This window comes from Ananas comosus, linkage group 14 (assembly GCF_001540865.1).
Source record: "Ananas comosus cultivar F153 linkage group 14, ASM154086v1, whole genome shotgun sequence".
NCBI lineage: Eukaryota > Viridiplantae > Streptophyta > Magnoliopsida > Poales > Bromeliaceae > Ananas > Ananas comosus.
The window spans coordinates 3,475,177-3,495,278 of NC_033634.1; the positions used below are offsets into that span (position 1 = coordinate 3,475,177).

General features: G+C 35.7%; 2 protein-coding genes across 2 annotated transcripts; one reads left to right on the top strand and one right to left on the bottom strand.

Annotated features, from left to right (window-relative positions):
- Nucleotides 225-14,508, top strand: LOC109720151 (ARM REPEAT PROTEIN INTERACTING WITH ABF2; the record flags this gene model as incomplete). Its single annotated transcript, XM_020247044.1, has 19 exons — nt 225-447; nt 939-1,096; nt 1,934-2,106; nt 2,192-2,312; nt 2,407-2,481; nt 5,287-5,381; nt 5,902-5,977; nt 6,062-6,169; nt 8,062-8,190; nt 8,347-8,415; nt 8,521-8,580; nt 9,182-9,305; nt 9,402-9,541; nt 11,793-11,856; nt 12,000-12,079; nt 13,196-13,260; nt 13,369-13,486; nt 13,941-14,065; nt 14,184-14,508. Coding segments are annotated over 19 exons (2,091 nt in total), but the record flags the coding sequence as incomplete, so codon positions are not given.
- On the bottom strand, nt 15,673-19,288 carry LOC109720047 (probable E3 ubiquitin-protein ligase LUL3). The gene is made up of 5 exons (XM_020246919.1): nt 19,196-19,288; nt 19,065-19,146; nt 18,794-18,947; nt 16,607-17,123; nt 15,673-16,119 (listed from the first exon to the last, which is right to left on the bottom strand). Exons 1-5 carry the CDS (start codon nt 19,286-19,288, stop codon nt 16,006-16,008), a joined length of 960 nt encoding a protein of 319 aa, XP_020102508.1. The 3' UTR covers nt 15,673-16,005.

Genomic DNA, 20,102 nt, shown 5'->3' on the forward strand with positions numbered 1-20,102 from the left:
GGGTTAGGGTTAGGGTTAGGGTTAGGTGTAGGGTTTCGCTACCTCCCCTCTCCGCCCCCGCATCCTCTTCTCCCCACCGCCCCCCACCACCACCACCTGCGGCGGCGGCGGCGGCGGCGGCGGCGGCGATGGCGGCGGCGGAGGCGGCGGCGGCGGCGGCGGCGGAGGAGGAGGAGGCGGAGGAGGAGGACGACGACGACGACGAAGAGGAGGAGGAGGAGGAGGAGGAGGAGGAGGAGGACGCGGCGGATTGCGACGGCGACGGCGACGGCGACGGCGAGGGCGAGGGCGGGGGAGGGGAGATCTGCTGCGACCGATCGCAGGTGGCGCTCGGCCGCGAGGTGAGGGCGCAGGTGGAGGTCCTCGATCGCTGCCTCTCGTGGCGCTTTGCCGATCGCGTCGCTGCGAAGCGCGCAACGCACGTCCTCGCCGAGCTTGCCAAGAACGGTGATCGCCCCCATCTTTTCTTTCCATTTCATGCTCCTTTTTGTTGATTAATTTGTGGATGTGTCTTTTAGGGGAATCTGATAAATTTGTGGTTGTTTATCTTAGTAGCATTAGGTTAAAATGTTCGGGGACACCCTCAAACCTCAATTTTTTACTAGTTTTTTTATTTGATCTGTTTCCTTCTATTAAAGTCGGGATCTTGTTGAATCTCGTGATGATTCTTGAATTTTTAGCTGTTTTGAACAGTTTCTCAACTGATGGAATTGCAAGTTTTGTTAGCTGTTAATGGTTGATAGTTGATAGTTGATGGAGCTGTAAATTTTAACAATCCCCCAATTCAATTTAGGAGATTGACGCAGTAGTTTGAAAGTTGATGGGGAGTCAATCAGAAAAAAAAAGTGTTCGAGGGTCCATTTCAAACTAGCCTATGGCTGAGGGGTTCTCCATGCATTTTTACCATACTATTAATTTAATTTTCTTTTTCTATACAGAAGAGGTAGTGAATGTCATCGTGGAGGGAGGAGCAGTACCGGCGCTGGTGAGGCATCTGCGAGAGCCGCTGCTGGCACCAAATGAAGGAGAGGAACGGCCATTTGAGCATGAGGTGGAGAAGGGGAGCGCATTTGCTCTCGGTCTTCTTGCCGTGAAGGTAACTTCTGGATGTTTTTAACTTGTATCCAGAAGGAGCCTTTTTTACCCCTTGGAGAGAAGTATTTTGGTTGCATGTCTTCCTTTTCAGAAGGAGAGGGTTGGTTAAGGATGACCCAAAACTGACATCTAACGAGTGAAAACAATGCCATGATATTTATCAGCAGTTGAATAGGAAAATTAGGATTGTGGTATTGTGTGAGTGCAATTTATTAGGCATGCGGATGTGATTGCTGTTCATTTCATTCTATTATTGCTGTGCGCAGGTAGATGTAAACCTCTCATTGGCTTTTAACATACCAAGTATGGCTGTCGTGTGGCAATGCCTACAGTTGAACAAATATACACCAGACTGTTGAGCCTCAAAAGAATCACGCTTTGGTTAATAACAAACCATGCACCGTGTGTTTGGAGTTTATAGTGATATTGAGAATCCTGGGGAAAGTAGGGAGGCATCCCTCAGAGGCCTACTCCTTAGCTTCATTATTCTGCATGGCTTGACCATTGACTTGCATATCATAGTCATCTGGAATGTAGAGAAAAATGATTTACAAATGATGAAACGAATAAAACTTGAGCAAAAAATTAAGTGGTTCTCAAATGAGACCCTGCGTAACTATTATTTTGCACTGTAGTTCGTTGCTTTATTGTGCTTGGTGTGAGCAGGGCCATTATATATCCACTTATGTTACTTTTATCTAGCAATTTTCAGTCAAAAACAAATTTCCAGTTGTGCTGCCTATATAACATAATCTCATGAGATGTGATCTTTATCTTTGTGGGTACGACCAACTCTCGCATGTTGTTGCCTACTGAAAACTCCTTCCCTTTATGGCAGCCTGAACATCAGCAACTTATAGTTGATGCTGGTGCTTTGCCTCTACTTGTGGATCTCCTGAAAAGGCACAGAAAGGGTTCCAACTCTAGAGCAGTCAATAGTGTTATCCGGAGGGCAGCTGATGCAATAACTAATCTTGCTCATGAGAATAGCAACATCAAAACATGTGTCAGGTATTTCTAAACGCTAGCTAAATATTCTAGTTACCTTTTTGAACTGGTGTACATTTTTATGATCTTTTGCTTTACTTAATTTCAGAATCGAAGGTGGGATCCCACCTCTTGTTGAGTTGCTGGAATCGACAGATTTGAAGGTACAAAGGGCGGCTGCAGGGGCCTTGCGGACTTTGGCATTTAAAAATGATGAAAACAAGAACCAGGCCAGTACTTTCTCTTATACAAATTTTCTATTATTTCATCTGATAAACATAGTGATGATAATGGTTTTATCGTATTTTGTACTTTACTTTCCAGATTGTGGGCTGCAGTGCTCTTCCGACATTGATTCTCATGCTTCGATCGGAAGATGCTGCTATTCATTATGAGGCGGTGAGGTTCTACATTAAATCATATTTAGTAATGTAATAGTATAACTAATCGGATGAAATTTAGTAGTTTGATGAGTTACTGTGTCACAATTCTAGAATATCCACTCTAGTTACGTCGCATTTTAAAATACGTAAATACATTGAAGTGATGATATTCTGAATTTTTCTGAAGTTTAGATTAAAATGACATACATATATATAGAATCCGGCTACAATGCTATCGATAGCACCAAGCACTTGGTACTACTAAGTTTTCTACCGTTAAATTTGCCCTTTTGACAATTTTCAGCCGTTGGATCATACTATCAACCAACCACCCACTCAACCCTAGGGGTAGGGATGTCAATGGGTATGGATACCCGAAATTTTATCCGAATCCGAACCCGAATGAAATGGATATATCCGATGGATATGGATATGGATTTGGATATGGATTTTGATTGTACCCGACCTGAACCCGAACCCAAATTTATTTTGTATTATATATAATATATATATAAAAATTTGATGTTATATTTGAATTTGTATTTTAAAATTTTAGATTTAATATAATATATTTTGAAATATTGAAAAAAGAAATAATTGTTTCGGGTTCAAATTTTCGGGTTCGGGTTCGGGTTTGAGTCTCGGGTTCAGAGTCTGGTTCGGGTTCGGGTTTTTAAAAATCCGACCCGTTGACATCTCTACCTAGGGGACTACTATCATCTTAACCGCACATCGCTTCATCCAAGGGCCGAAAATTTAATAGCACCAATGACTTGGTGCTATTAATAGTATTCTAGCCTAGTTCTATATATATACATATACATATACATATACATACGTATAGAGTAGGGCTATTGTGCTCCGGCTACTGTGCTATTAGGAGCATAGTAGCCCTTATGCTTCTAAGTTCCTAACCATCCATCAATTTTGATGGGTGGATAGGGTGAGAGAGAAAAGAGAAATTGAGATACCCGATTTTTTCCTAATTTCTCTTCTCTCTCTCATCCTAACCACCCATCAAAATTGATGGATAGTTAGGAACTTAGGAGCACAAGGGCTACTGTGCTCCTAATAGTACAGTAGCCCTACTCCATATATACATATATATATGTATATGTACATATATATATGTATATGTACATATATATATGTATATGTATATATATACGTATACACATACATATGTATGTGTATACGTATACACATACACATACATATGTATGTGTATACGTATACACATACACATACATATGTATGTGTATACGTACACATATGTATATGTATATGTATACATATACGTAGCCCTACTCCATATATACATATACATATATATATATATATGTATATGTTTACATATTCGTATACATACTTATACATATACATATGTATATGTATATATATATACATATACTATTTGAGTGTACGAATACATATGTATACATATACTAGTTGAGTGTACGTATGTATACGTATACGTATACATACGTATGTATACGTATATATATATATATGAGTGTGTGTGTGTGTGTGTGTGTGTTTGTGTGTCTATATATATATATATATATATATATATATATATATAATTGAGCTAAAATATTTTAAGAAGTACCAATTTCTCTTGTTCATCAAGTGGGCGTAAAAATGAACGGCTGAAAATGAATATCCTCTAAAAAGCGATGATATGAATTTTGTAATCAAGATCGAGAGTATAGATCTTGTTCTAAATAGTTTAAAAAATTTTCTAATCAAAATTCAATTGGTTTGGATAGCNTCAAATTTAAATAGTTGTTGTCGACAATAATTATATAATTTTTTTTTTATATTGAATATTTCTGTATGTTTTTCAAATTCTGACAAACCCATATTAAGTATCCCTTTTAAACTAAAAGTATCGAAATTTTACTTTACCTTTAATTCAAAATTTAAAATTTAATTTTGATCCACTTTAATTATTTTTTTTAAAATTATTAATTCAAATTTGATATCCAAAATTAAATTTAATTCACGATTTAAACTCAACTTTTAATTTTAATTTTAAAATTTATAAACTTAAATTTAAATTGTATAATTAAATTTCAACTCTGAATTTGAGATAAAATAAAAATTTATAATCAAATAAGATTAAAATGTATATATATATTTGAAATTAAATTTACATTTGATTGTTGGTTGCAATCAATAAAAAGTTAATGTAACAAGTAAATTAAGATATGAAATGATATAGAAATATTTACTAAAAAGGAAAAGGTTATCCGTTAGAGAAAAAGAGGAATTAAAAGCTTGTTTCGTTACATTATTTATTTTGCGTAAGAAAAAAGAGGAATCAAAATTATTTTTCCGTCAAAAAATGGGTTTGTCGACTGACCGAAATTCAAAGTACATACTTTTATATATAGTATAGATAATGCAAAGCACTATATATTATGTAAGTATTTAACTTCAAAAGGTAAGCATTTATTTTTATGAGCTGTTCAAAACTGGCCGAAATTAATGGTTACCAGCTAAAATAAGTTGGCGGCCAAAACAAGCTATCTTTGGTTGGAACACGATCAAAACTTAACGAAAGGATTGAGTTTCTGCACCAATTTCGGCTCGGAACAAGCCTGATATGGTCCGTTCCAATATTTGGCGCCATTATGTAAATCTATTCATTGTAATATTTTAACACTTATAATAAAATGTGCTGAGATGCATTCTTATCTATTCTTTGCACTTGCCTTGCAGTTCTGCATATAATTTCTTGTTTTAAATTTGCCTTTTGTTTTGAGGAAATTATTTATGATTTTCTACATCATTAGATGTTTCTTTATTGATCTGTTAGGTTGGAGTGATTGGTAATTTGGTTCATTCATCTCCAAATATCAAGAAAGAAGTTCTTTCTGCTGGTGCTTTACAACCTGTTATTGGATTGCTAAGGTATCTCAAACAGTCATAATCGTAAAGCCATCACTGTTTTTGTTATCTATAACTCTATAAGCTGTTCAAGACTTGTTACTTTATCTGACATTCAAAGCAATTTAAATATATTTTACTATTAATAACAGGAATTTGATACTGGTATGCAGCTGATGGCATGTGTTCACTTTTGTTGCTCATTAATTGTACTTACATGCATATAATGGGGTTATCATGCATTGTTTCAGGCAATTTCCTTTACCAGTGTGATGATTTTGGTTGTGTTTGAGTCAGCTAAAAATCTTAAGTTTCAGGATATGTGTATAATTGGATAAGAACGCAGTTATATATTACTTAAATGCGTTGTCATTTCACACTGTTCTCTGCTGTCCATTTGAAATCAACACTTTTTTCTTAGTTTCCTTGTTAAGATCTTTCTATTAGTATTATTTATCTTTCTCTAGTGAAACATTTGAAGATGTTTGGTTAATTATATCTAAACAAGGCTTTACTTGTGACGTATGAAAACATGGGATTGCAGCTCCTGTTGTACAGAGAGTCAAAGGGAGGCTGCCTTGTTGCTAGGCCAGTTTGCCTCAGCTGATTCAGATTGCAAGGTGTTCTGTTACATTAAGACTTTGCTTTTACAAAGCTGTCTCGTTCCCAGCTGCCATTCGTTGAAATTTATTTGTTTTTTATAGGTACACATAGTACAAAGGGGTGCAGTCCGGCCGCTAATTGAGATGCTCCAGTCGCCAGACATACAACTTAAGGAGATGTCTGCTTTTGCTCTTGGGAGGCTGGCCCAGGTTTGTGCACTTGTCATAGACTTCAACAGCAAGAACTCTTGGTGCTTTGAGGAACACCTTAGCTCAGTCGCTATATTTGCAGCTATGTTGCCTCCTTGTTGCTATAGATAATCGTCACTATCTTATGAAACCTTTGTTTATGTTTTATGTTTATTCTGTATTTCTGTAAGTAAATCAATCTCTAATACGCAAATGTTTGGAGCACTAGAACCTTAACATAGCTTGATAATGCATCGTTGATTTATGAATATGAATGTCTTCCTTTCCAAATTGGGCTGGAATGCTTTTAATAGCACTAAGTCATTAGTGCTTGCGGGTTTTGGGCCCTTGGATGAAGGATTGTGGGGTTAGGATGATAGTAATCCCCCTAGGGTTTAGCGGTGGTTGGTAGAATAGCATTATTCAAGGGGTAGAAATGGTCAAAGGGGTAGATCTAATGGCGAAAAAGTTGATAGCACCAAGTACTTGGTGCTAGTAGAAACACCCTGGCCGGACTCTCTCTCTCTCTCTCTATATATATATATATATATATTCTCTCTCTCTCTCTCTCTCTCTATATATATATATATATATATATAGATATAGAACTGAGCTGGAATGCTTCTAAAAGCTCAAGTCCTTGGTGCTTGTAATTTTTAGCCCTTGAATCTATACTTTTGGCCATCGGATCAAAAGTCAACAATGGTGGTTACTTGTGGGGCCCACCATTGTGCATGATCCAATGGCCAAAAAGTTATAGCACCAACACCTTTGTGCTTCTAAAATCACCCTAGCCGGACTTCTCTCTCTCTCTCTCTATATATATATATATCTTGCCTTTAGCACTTTAACAAGGTGATTAAACCTCAAGAGTTCATAATTTCATGGCCGGTGAGGATTTTTTTATTATATATCATATTGAAGCGTAAGGAATGCCTCATGCTAATTAAAAAAATTTGCCGATTGTAGAATAGTATGTTATAAATTTTAATTTACTTTCTGATCTTTGTTTTGTTTATGTAAAAAAAGATGTTCTCTTACGAGAGAGAGAAACAATGCATTTAGCTGATTAATTGAATCATTTAACTTTTCTTGCTAGAAATTGAGAGGAACTCTTCATTTTCTTCAGGACAAATAGCCTATCCGTGTCTTGCACATATTTACTGGGATTGCACGATCGTTATGGGTTCTAGATCTGGATCACATAAGTGGCGAACCGGAAGTACTTGAATTTCCTAAATATAATTTGTTTAGTTACCTGAAAGAAATGCGTTCTATTAGATAGAATAATACAAAAGAGTCATACTCTTATGGAAAAATGTTGAGGCAGTCTTGATTAGAAGAGTAAATACCCAATCCGATCTTAATGAAAGGAAAGAACTATATGGTAACAAAAGTAAGTTATTGACTTTTTTATATATGTCGGTCTGTATAGACGTTCGAAACGAACCATATTCTGGATTAACGTTTCGACTAATCCTACCCTGCTCGTACCGCGTTCCTAAGGAACCAGCGAACCACGTTTACATACCCGTAGAATGCACTACAGCATATCCCATTCTTGGTAACATTGGTCTTGCAATTATAATATACTTAATATGCAAAAGAGAGGGTTTAAACCTTGTTTCAAAATTAAGAAGATTAAAATTCAGGGTTTAGAAACTTAAATGTGATATAATGCATAGCCTTTATGATGTCTATATGGAAAGTCGCAAGTATTGTCGCATATGCGGAAAGAGGAAACCAAATCAATTGATTGCATCATTCTTGTAATCCTGATCTAATATTTGTCATATATTTAGTAAAACCTATATTTGGATTTTCTGTTCTTTCGTTCGCAACTAGTATTTTGTTTTATGTTTCTTATGGAATGTGCAAATTTGCATGTAATTATTATTGGTTTTTCTATTTAGGATGCACACAACCAAGCAGGTATTGCTTATAATGGTGGTCTAGTGCCTTTGCTGAAGCTTCTTGACTCGAAAAATGGATCTTTACAGCATAATGCTGCATTTGCTCTTTATGGGATTGCCGACAATGAGGTACATGTACATCAAATGTTTATGATTTTTAATTTGCATATGAAATTTTGCATTGATTTTGAGTTCAGAAGACATTAATTAACGCGCACTTTTTTCCTATTGCTTAGCATTTTGCTCTTAAGTTGGCAGTAAAGTTTAGTAATTTCCTTGTTGTAGGACAATGTCTCTGACTTTATAAAGGTGGGAGGCGTTCAGAAGTTACAAGATGGCGAATTCATTGTTCAGGTATATGGACTATTACAATTCTACCGACTTGGTGCTGTTTGTTGTTTCTTTTCCCTTTGCTTTTTTCGCTGAAACATTCTAAGAATGACATAATTCCAATTGCAGGCAACAAAGGACTGTGTAGCTAAGACACTGAAAAGATTAGAGGAAAAGATTCATGGACGAGTGAGTTTTGTTTGCTGTGGCATTTTGTTCTTTTAGCTTATTATGCATGTCGATTATAACTATATATACACACCAAATACACACACGTAAGTTCCATGTTGTTAGTTTTAGTACTTCCTAATCAAAATTAACATATTTCACCAATATATACAAGAAGTTTGCTAAAATTTTTCAGAATAATCAAATGTTCATAAAGTATCTTCCTGTAAACATCTTAACTATCTAGACCGAGAATAGTTGGTTCGATGGTTTTCAAGAAATATATCCTCTTATTTTAAGCGATTATCTGAATTGTGACAATCTACTCACCGAGTAGTTTCCCAAATAAAAGATCAGAAAGTATAATTTATCTCCAGGTATTTAAGTCATATGAAACCACATGAATCTTCAACACAAATGTCCTGAAGATAAATTCTCGGTAGAAATTATCAAGATCGAAATACTTTTAAAGTATCAAGCTAACACACTCTCTTCTCTATTTGGGATCTCTCTCTCTCTCTCTCTCTCTCTTGCACACAAGCGCACGCGCGCGCGCAGACACACATATGTACACACTATTTTATACTAAACTCATTTTATGTTTTATGTCCTTCTTTTGTAGGTTTTGAAGCACTTGCTGTATCTCATGAGAGTAGGTGAAAAGGCTGTTCAACGTCGTGTTGCTTTGGCTCTTGCTCACCTTTGTTCCCCTGATGATCAAAAGACAATATTTATTGATAATAATGGTAATATATAGTCAGATTGTGTATTTGCATTCTGTTTTTATTTTAAGGGAGTTTCTTTGAATTTTTTCCGTAAGTCTTTGTAAATTGTAAATGCAGGGCTTGAGTTGCTTCTTGATCTTCTGGGTTCTGCAAATTTAAAACAGCAACAAGATGGTTCTGCAGCCCTTTACAAGTTGGCTAACAAAGCCATGTCACTTTCTCCCATAGATGCAGCTCCTCCATCTCCTACACAGCAGGTCTGTATCTTTCAAAAGAGAACTTTTCATGCTGATCGAAATCAGCATTCATGTGCTAATGTTATGAAAAATCAGATGACTAAGAGTTACTCGTACAATTGTCTGAAATCTTAATTAATTGGATGTGAGTTGCTGTTGTTGTTAACTCCCCTGGCTTGGTTTAAAATTATTTATTGAAATATTTAAGCTATTATTTATTTAAATATTTAAGCTATATTATATTTTTCTAGTTGCTTTGAGGTTTTAGGGTGCTTGTACTTTCATATTTGTAATTGCCAGGCAGTAAACTAGTTTAGTGCTAGTCGTAACGCTTCAATTCAGGATGCATCCAAATAAATTCAAAACTTTGGTGTGATTTTACCAGCTTTTTTATGTCATGAGAAAGAAAAGGGCTGCAGAACTTCAAAATATTTTCATACGTGTCATGTGTCAAGATGACCCTTAATGGTTTTACTGAATTGGATTAATAGAATTTTGACTTTGTCAAGCATAAGCAAGTCTAATTTAGCATTTGTTTTTGTACTTGTAAGTATCCTCCTTGCATAAATGAATGCAAATCTAGTACTGTCAATTCCATTTGTCTGCTTTGCTAATAAATAGTACTAAGAAGTAGATTTTTAGCCAATAACCTTAAATTGATCTTGTTGAGTATGCAGAATTTTCTATTATTCTCAACTTTTAACTATAGGAAATTATAAATAATGGATGTATAATGCCAATGATCACAAAGAGCCAGTGGAACAATAAGACCAGTGTTACCTAGATCGCAACCCCCTCCCCTGAGTCCCGTTCTGGATCATTTGTTCAGATTCATTATGCATTTGCAACCTGACTTACTAAAACTGGCAAACCGAGAATAGTTAAGAAGAATTTTGGTTTACTTGATTTGATTTTTTAGGTTGTCTAAAAGAAATTCAATTTACAAGAAAGCATAGTAAATAAGAAGACGGAGTGGACATGTTGTAATTAGGATAGAGAATGTCTACTCCAACTTTAACGGAAAGAAATAACTGTATGGTAAGAAAAGGAAAGTTACTGATTATATATATATATATATATATATATATATATATATATATATATATATATATGTTGATCAGCATTAACATTCTCAAGCAAACTCTGACCCAGGTTAGCCAACTGACCAATTGTATCCCCTTAGATTGCATTCATGAGAAAATATGTAAAAAATATTGCATGCCTTACCATGTTCCGTTCCAGATAACATTAATCGATCTTGACTATGGTTATTTTGGCTAGGTATCGTAGCTTAGAAAAATTAAAGTTTATCTTGATTCTTAATGCAGTGATCAAATTACATGGTCAAATAATAAACTAATTTTGGCAAGTACATGTCCCATTGTGGGATTTGGAGTTCTGACCTTGGAGATGTTTACCAGTTTGCAATAACTTATTACGACCAAACATGATGAACAATACAGCTCTAATCAAGGATGTAGGAGACATTTAATTCAGCAATGTGTTAAAATGCAGAAAGTGGCATGTGAACTGCCAAGGTGCTGCCAAGGTACTACATAGAGCATATGTGCAATGCGAGTGCATTTGCGGTTCCCTATGCAGTCTACATAAGGTGCAAAATATATATTTGAATGTAGTCAGTACAAAAAATATGTAATAAATAAGAGAAAAAGGCCGAACAATGACGACAAAAACTTAAGAAACATATATGTTGTAGGGTTACAACAACCCTAAAAATCATGTCAAATTTCATCCACCTTATATAAAAAGTGTTCCTGGTACGAAACATGACTACTAATATCAATGTAGGGAGATTCATATACCAAATTAATAGTGTATGACTAGATACGATACAGACACACACACACACATAGTTAAAATGCAAAATTGTAGTTTGTTTGTGTACTTGTTACATGATGCCCAAGCCATATGTTGATGTGGTCTATGCGGTGCATATAAGAATCTATGCACTGATTTTTAGAACAGTGAATTTTATTAGGAATCATGGTTTTATAATTTTGCTGTACATACAATTGGAATATAGATAGAGGATGGATTATATGCAAATGCACGAGTATTCTTAGGGAAATTTGGACAGTTTCTATTTTCTTTTCATGGTAGTAACACTCCTGCTTTCTCCGGCAGGGCAACATTTCGACTGCTCTTTTCTTACTCTTTTTTTCTTTTCTTTTTTGGCTTTGCAAGTGATTTTGATTTGTGGTCGCTCCTTTTTTCATGTTTGTACGTACTAATTGATCATCTAACATTGCAGGTGTATCTTGGTGAACAATTTGTTAACAGTACTACACTTTCGGATGTCACCTTTCTAGTAGAAGGTTGTTGAGTGCTCCACTGTTTCTATTCCCTCTTTTCTAGTTACATATGTTGTTCGGCTCTCATATTCTAGAATAATAATCTGTGGGTGAGGTTGCTAATCGTGTTAAATATTTAATGACTTTATTGTTTTTCTCCATTTCAGGCAAGCGGTTTTATGCTCACAGAATAGCTTTGCTTGCATCTTCAGAAACATTTCGTGCAATGTTTGATGGTGGATATAGGGTAAGATAACTTTTTTTTTAACCATGGTTTTGTAATCGATGGTAGGTCTTAACTCTTGCTTGCAGTTTTATGTTATCAGAAATATTTATTTCCATAAGGCACTTACAGCAAATTAGTAAGTCTGAATGAGTCTAGTTAGTAATTAGCTATCAAATACTGCTAAGCAGCTAATCCCAATAATTGGTTTAGCTATATGAATCACCTTCTCTCATTTAGCTCTGTTTCAGGCGGTTCTTTTGTCAAATTAAGTGGTATCATGTTTTTCCCTACACAATGTACTTCAGTGACAATTTCTTCTTGCCTATGTGCAAAGCTCCTTTTACTTGAATAAAAAATCACTTCTTACTGGTATGCAAGGCATCATCTGAAATATGCAAAAAATTAAGAGCTATATCTTTAAATGAACTATGGTGGTTGGTGGATTGCAGTTGATTTTATACATAAATATTTTTCGGAAAAAACCTTGAAATTAAATTGATAATAATGACTTGCTGCTACTAAACTTTTTTCCCCCTTCTCATGCTCATCAACTTGAATAATTCTTTTGATTGGATTTAGGTGAGAAAATTCTATCTCGACAATTTCTCATCTTCAACTTTACCCATCTGATAGATTGACCAAAATTATTAAAATTGGGAGTGATTAGAGACTGTCTCTTTTGGTGGAGGTGAGGTGAAAGCCAGGATGCTTTCAAACTGAACATCCATTTTTGAGGCTTCTATTTTAATTCTTCTTGAAAAAGCCACACTTACACATGCAGAGTCTTTTATGGAAATGTTTTTCAACACCTAAACCAGATTTCAACAGGATTTATCATCTAGATCCTTTTGTCAAACCTGAAGCTGATACAGTTTAGTTAAATTTCTTTTAGTCTATTTGTAAAAAATTCTGTTAAAAAATCCTTCGTAGCATCCATGTTTTTGTGGGATTATTTCCAGGCCTATTTACAGTTGAGGACTAAAGGAATTAACGTGCAACTAGTACTTCCTGTTCATCTCTTTCACATCATTATTATATTGCTATAGGCTGCGCCCAACTTAGACATCTGGCTCATTTTCTTCATTAAATAAAGCAAGCTCTGATCAATTTTTTTCTTTCCCTTGAAATTCATTGTAGGAAAAGGATGCTAGAGATATTGAGATTCCAAACATACGATGGGAGGTGTTTGAATTGATGATGAGGTTAGTAACAAAAGGGTATCTTTTTGACGTACTTTTTTGGAAATATTTCTCAATGGATATTTGTTGTTGGTTTTAATAATTGATGTATTTGGTCTTTTATGTATGCAGATTCATATATACAGGGTCAGTTGAGGTAACTACTGATATTGCTCAGGAACTGCTTAGAGCAGCTGATCAGTATCTTCTGGAGGGCCTTAAACGCCTATGTGAATATGCCATTGCACAGGTGACTGAGGAATTTGTCACTTACGATTATTTTGAGATATTTTTGTGTGGCCTTACAAAATTTTCTATTTTTATGCAATTTTCAAGGAAAAGTCTATTTACAATAACAGATATATATCCCTGCAAAACCTGAATTTTCATACATGATCTTTGAAAACTCAAGTTTTTACTCACAGACCGTTGTACCTGCAAGAAATGCCCTCTTTATGACCTTCTGTAACACAAAAGCTAACTTTTCCTGTGGACTGTATGACTTCCTAACTCAACATATTGTTTTGTTAGAAGAACTGGGCATTTTTGGAGGTATATATGTATGTATATAGATCTTTATGTGCTGTGCGCGCCGCATGCGCTGTGTTTGTATGCACTTGTGCGTCTGATCCAATTTTGTTTCGTTTAAGATTGCTATCATATTAGGTTTCACTGTGGGTTAACTATTTTCTTTTGAAAAGCAGGATGTAAACCTGGAGAATATCTCCGTCATGTATGAATTGTCGGAGGCTTTTAATGCCATGTCATTGAGACATACATGCATCTTGTTCATCCTGGAGCAGTTCGACAGGATATGCACTCAACCTGGGTATCTTCCTCCCCTGCTAAATTTCAGAAAGTTCCGATAATTTAATTTTATTTCTTTTAAGATGTACCTTGCTCGCAAATTGCTTATTACATCTTTTATTTGATGCTTTATTATGCAGTTATTTTCATTTGATCCAGCGCATCATTCCTGAAATCCGTAGCTATTTTGGCAAAGCTCTTCAGCCAAACCAAGGGAATCCAAAGTAGATGAATTCACTTATACTAACATCAGCTAACAAATGCTGCTGCTGAGGGTTGTATAGTAAGCTTTTTCAGGATTTTACCAATTAGTATCTAAACTTTTCTGTGGCAACACCGAATTCTTGTGGGTATTGGGTGAAAAAGTAGCTTGTTACCTGTTACCGGTGTAATGATGGTTTCAACTAATGACAAAAATTTCATCATTTGGATGCTAATGTGTTGTATTTCTGGTGGATTTTGTTAGAGAAGTTTATAGCCGCCAATTTAATGCTTCGTAATAAAAATTTGGTGGGGATGGTTCCCAAAGTGAGACCGACTCATCTATCGTTCACATGATGAATGAGCACGAATCTTATGCAAATGGCATATGGGATGATCTTATGTCAAGGACCATCCCCCGCTAAATTTTTTTGTTTGTGTCTGGTGGTTAGAGCATCCCTAGTTCAGGTTGAAGTAGATTTTGGATAAATTGGAGTTTAGGTAAAAATTATTTTCTTTACTATTTGTTTGTATATTTATGATACACAAATTTTTCGAGTTCTTTTGTTTGTTTAGCAGAAAGTGAATGACGTATAAGTGAAGGTGTAGTGAAGGTGTGGGAGATGAATTAATATTTATTTAATAGTCTCCCTTTTCTTTTTTGTCACTCACTTCGGTTCAAATTAATTACGGTATGTTAGGGAGTTGAGTTTCGACCAATGATGAAATTTTGGTAAACCAAACAATGAAAGTGGGTATTTTCGGTTGAAAGTTACTTCTCTCTCTCTCCACTTTTAGTAAAACAAACATTACAAACATTTAAACTAGTGAGGTGATTTAATGCTCCTTTTAAACTGATTTTCTAAAAGCTTTTTAAATACTAGTTATTTTCTATTTTTTAAAATATTAGTTTTATATATAATTTGAACCATGGGATCTCTCATAGGAGTGTGAAGACGAAAGAGATACAAATGCATCGTTATGCTATTTGAAAATTTTCACAATTATTCTAACCACCCTCTAGGCTCCATTTCAATGCACGGTTATGTTATTTGGGGTGCTAGTCAAATAAACTACCTCCGCTAGAAGACTCCTAGTACATTTATAAGTCCATTGAACATACCAATTTTGCTCGAAAAACGTATGGAGATTGGAGACCCCCTCAAACTTCTATTCATCAGATCCATCACCATTTATCACATTGATCATTCCACTTGTAATTTACGGAGTAGTTTTCACAACCAATGTTACGAACTACGCTTTTTAATTTCTTTCCTGGTCATCTTATTTGATAGAGAAAATGTTAATCACACCTAACCAGGATATAAGGTACCTTGCTAAAAGTAACACATAGAGACTAAGATCGTACTAAAGTTTTATTGCAGATAATTTGTACCCGCACAGATAAGCAACGCATTAGGCTCATAATAAAATGCAAAATTTCTCACAAACTAAATTTCATGAACGGTAAAAAATGAGGTAAATACATAACAGGGTTCCAATATCGGCAGTGTCCAACAATTTGGAGCCACTTAACCAAGTAAAGCACTTTAAGAAATTCATTATATACAAGTATGAAGGTGAAAATAATCACACTGGAAACTCAGGATACAATTCTTATTCCCACAAATACCAAGTTATTCCATTATTCCACTCCGCCTTTTATAGGACAAGCATATATGTGGAGACTATACACATAAAGGAACATTGGCCGTTTGAGAAAAATTTCACACCTGCTAATTTAAACGGGATCGGAAATTTTCACTGTTCACCATCGCTAACTTTGATCTCCATTACTTTCTCAACAGGTTGTCGGCATATTGGGCATTTGTTCGATTGAAGTGTTAATGCTCTTGCACATTCACTGCACATACACTGGGAAGTGAAAGCAATTATCAGCCAAGTGATAGGTTTTACGAGGACAAAAAGGGGGTTATATTCCACAAAAGACCCACAATCATCTTCTATAGCAGTTTCAGTTCGGTTTCCAAACTTTGAATTTTGAAATGGAATTCCTAACCTTTGTATTTTGCTGCAATCGTATCCTTTCTACGGTTAACTTCACTGAATTGAACAAAAATATCCCATATTCATCATCTAAAATCCAGGTAATTTTGCGATTTTCTGACTACTCATTAGGAGAGCATTTTGGTCCAATTAAGCTCACAAAATTAATGAAAAAATAAACAATGCAAAGATTGGACACCTAGTTGTAACAATTCAAAGGTCGGGTATTGATACTGAAATGTCCTGAATGAGTAGGGCGGCGAGCCCATTTACCCAATAAACAGTAATAAGTTAATAACGCTTATCAATATGCAACATTAGACTCGATAAATATTTCAGTCAACAAAGATCTTACCATATGCCTGCAGGGAAAAACAGCAGTATTCCTTGGCTCTGACAAGCAGATAACACACTCTTTGCCCATGTCATCGTCCTTATCGGCACCAGAAACTTCTGCTTCCGCGGAGTTCACGAGGCCAAAGATTACTTGCAATTCGTAGCGCTCGCCTTCGGCCCACAATATTTGCTTCACTACTTTGACTTGGAATGCCTCAGTGCTACTATTCTTCTCTATAACAGCTAGAGTGATCTGAGCTTGAGCTGATCTTCTAGACTCTTCCATCTGTACGCCATCAGTTGTAGGTGGCGGGCATGCTTCCGCATATATGACCAAGGGGAATATTTCTCCATTTAATGGCTTGGAGAGATCATCGAGATCGAAAAAGCCTAAGTCTATACCAGATCCAGAAGGTTGGACAAATTTCTGTGCGAGTCCCTTTTGGAAAGGTGTCTTTGTAGATGTGGGCAAATCGGGATATACAGAAGAGAAACTACAATCTGCTCCTTCTTTCGCAAAGTAATAGATAGTGAAACTGTATAAAAAGCAGAAAAATCAAATAAGTTTCTTAAAAGAAATAAAAACCAAACATATACAAATAGATGGTGCAAAATTGAACTGACGAAAAAAAAATAATGCAATTTCAGAAAGAACAGTGATGCAAACACATTCTAATACTTCATATGCATCCATCTCAGGTAGAAACTCATCCAATACATCATAGTAGATGCCTGGTACTTCTCTTATTTAGTTATTTATCTTATTTTCCTAAATGAAATTAAAATGCATATATAAGTTAGATTATTCCAGAATGTTTCTTAGATACTTTCGAGAAAAGTTATTGTATTTACTAATGATGAGAACCCTACAAAGATAATTCAGATTGCAAACACCCTTTTATAAGCATCCTAAGAAATCTTGGTTAAAAAAGAAAAAAAAAATAGAGATGCTTATTCAGGCATACACTATAAGAGGGTGAGGCAACAATTTCTCACTCAATAAAGTGAAAAAATACATTATAATTTTTATTTCACAAACTTCTTCCAGCTGTAACTCTCGTAGCCCCCTAAAAACATACTTGGAAATCCTATTTGGTTATTTGATTTTCAATTCTATAAAGTAGTAGCCTAGTAGGAAAAGATCAAATGCGAGTTATATGATGATTATATGAAAATATTCCTGCTAGAGCAGCAGAGACGCCCTTGCTTTCCTCATATCTTTCCCAAATTTGAACATATGGGTATCTATTCCAATGGACAAGGCTACTCTACTCTCTGTACATTTATTCTCCATAATGCCTATTAGCTGCTTCGTGCTTATTAATTAGTTGAATTGATCTCTTCTTTCTATGTTAGTACGTGAAAAAAAAATTATCAAACAATCTTTCAGAAATAATCAAAACTCGCTTTTCCAAATATGAGTTGCAAGGTTTTAATTACATCAAACCTAATTTGTATCTCTAGCTTGCGTGGCCATCCAATACTATCATCTGAAGTTTTGAACCAATGTTGTCTCTACAGTGGTGGAAACATCTACTCCGAATGCATCCCAAGTTTCTGAGGTTGGGTTCTTTAAAAACAATTCACACCAGAATACCAGATTAAAAACTCAAGTTAGCTCCTATGGGATTACCAATCTGCCTAAACTGTCAAAGAAATTGAGACTATTTATGACTAGTTTAGGGCACAAATTAGCATTGTGATTGCTACATAGCGAAATGTTGTTGACATGCATACAGAGTGGCAAAATTAAGCATCATAACCCTAAGATTACTACCCATAGCTCTTCTCTGCACCATTAGCCCATCAAATAAAGTTTCAGAGACAGTACCGAATCCCAAGATGAAAAACAAGTAAATTAAAATTTTGCTAGATTTAATAGCTTTACAGCTATTAGCCATTAAATTTTTCCAGTTTTTTTTTTTTCACTACAAAGTAATCAAACCTATTAAATTTAATAAAATAATCAATGAATTTAATGCAATCCTCAATTTAATTGAACAAAATCATTCAAATAAAAACGAATCAACAGTTATGAGGAGCATTTCAAAATGACCTATAATTGAGGGGGTCTCCATTGACTTTTACAATTCATCTCCACAATAATCTAAATCGATCTTTCACTAACTAACAAAAAGAGAGTTCGATTCGAATTAGGGTTTTTCACTCTACACAAAGATGGCGAGAGACGGGATCGCCAAAGTACCTCCCATCGACCAAAGCGTCGTAGGTGAAGGAGACGAGGTGCTGCTCGGGGTCGCGCTCGTCGGGGACGAGCCCGATCGCGTCCCTGTGCACGTTGACGTCGTTCTTCACCGTCTTCGCCCTCTGGTGCTCCACGTACGGCGGCGGCGGCGGCGGCGGCGGAATATAACAACATAGAATAAAACTACCTTCTATTACATGGTTCCGTTCATTCATGTTACATCCACATGTTTCCTTGACCACCCGCCGCCGCCGCCGCCGCCGGGGCCGCGAGGGGGGCCGTAGTAAGGAGGAGGGCGAGGAGGGGTGATGGAGGGGTCGTAGTATTGGGGGCAGTAGTTGTAGTGCGAATAGCTAGGGTTATGGTTAGGGTTAGGGTAAGAAGAGGTGGGTTGGGGAGGACGGTTTTGTAGATGTTGGGGGTGGTGGTGGAGGTAGTGGGGGAAAGAGGCGTCGTCGTCTCTCGTTCTTCGTCTTCCTCCTCCTCCTCCGCCATTGCTCGGCGAAGGTGATGATGAAGAAGATGAAGGTGATTGCCCCATGGCGTGGTCGTCGACTTCGGCTTCAACCTTCAAATACTATGTTTTTTTTTTTTTTTTTTTTTTTGGAGTAGGTAATCAAAATAGGAAGGTGGGAGAAATGCAAGTTTTGTCGTTTGTGGGCTAATAACAGGAGAGGAAAAAAGCCAAAAAACAAAAAAAAAAAAGTGAAAATTAAACATAAGTCCCTGACCTTTTAGTCAATTTCAGTTTGGTCTTCGACGGAGATTTTGCGCGCCAGCCCTTGCCTTTAAAGAAATTTGCTAAAAGTGTAATGCTACCTGTTCACCTAAAACATGTGTGTAAAATTTACGCTCCAACCTTGAAGTTACGAAAAAAATGATAAAACTAGTGAATAGGGTGTAAATTTTAGGATGTTTAAGTAGCATTGCTTGAGTTATATTTAATGACTCGTCTTATCAATTTTTTTAACTAAAATTTCAAAGAATTTGGAGTTTTTGTGCATCTTTAGATCCAAACGTGTAAGATGTACACCACTATATCAGCTGTACAGATAATATTTTTTTTCCTTAAAATATATAAATTTTTTAAAACCAAGGACTATTTTGGTCCAACAATCTAATTTTTAAAAAAATTTGATTTAATTTTGAAATTATTTAATTATTTTGCTTTTAGCTATTTGATGATTCTCTTGTTATAAAATTTGGACATTCTATTTATTTCAATTAAAAAATAGCCAGGTGAATTATATAAAAGACTCTAATTAAGCCGCCAAAAAATATACACTGAATCTAAATTCTAAAGTGAAAA

Excerpts from the sequence above, each read along its gene's own strand:
- LOC109720047 (XM_020246919.1), bottom strand. The coding sequence starts at position 19,288 with ATGGCGGAGGAGGAGGAGGAAGACGAAGAACGAGAGACGACGACGCCT. Across the intron at positions 17,124-18,793 it reads GACGCTTTGGTCGATGGGAG|TTTCACTATCTATTACTTTG; the intron begins GTACTTTGGCGA and ends CTTTTTATACAG. Across the intron at positions 16,120-16,606 it reads TTTTTCCCTGCAGGCATATG|TGTATGTGCAGTGAATGTGC; the intron begins GTAAGATCTTTG and ends TTCACTTCCCAG.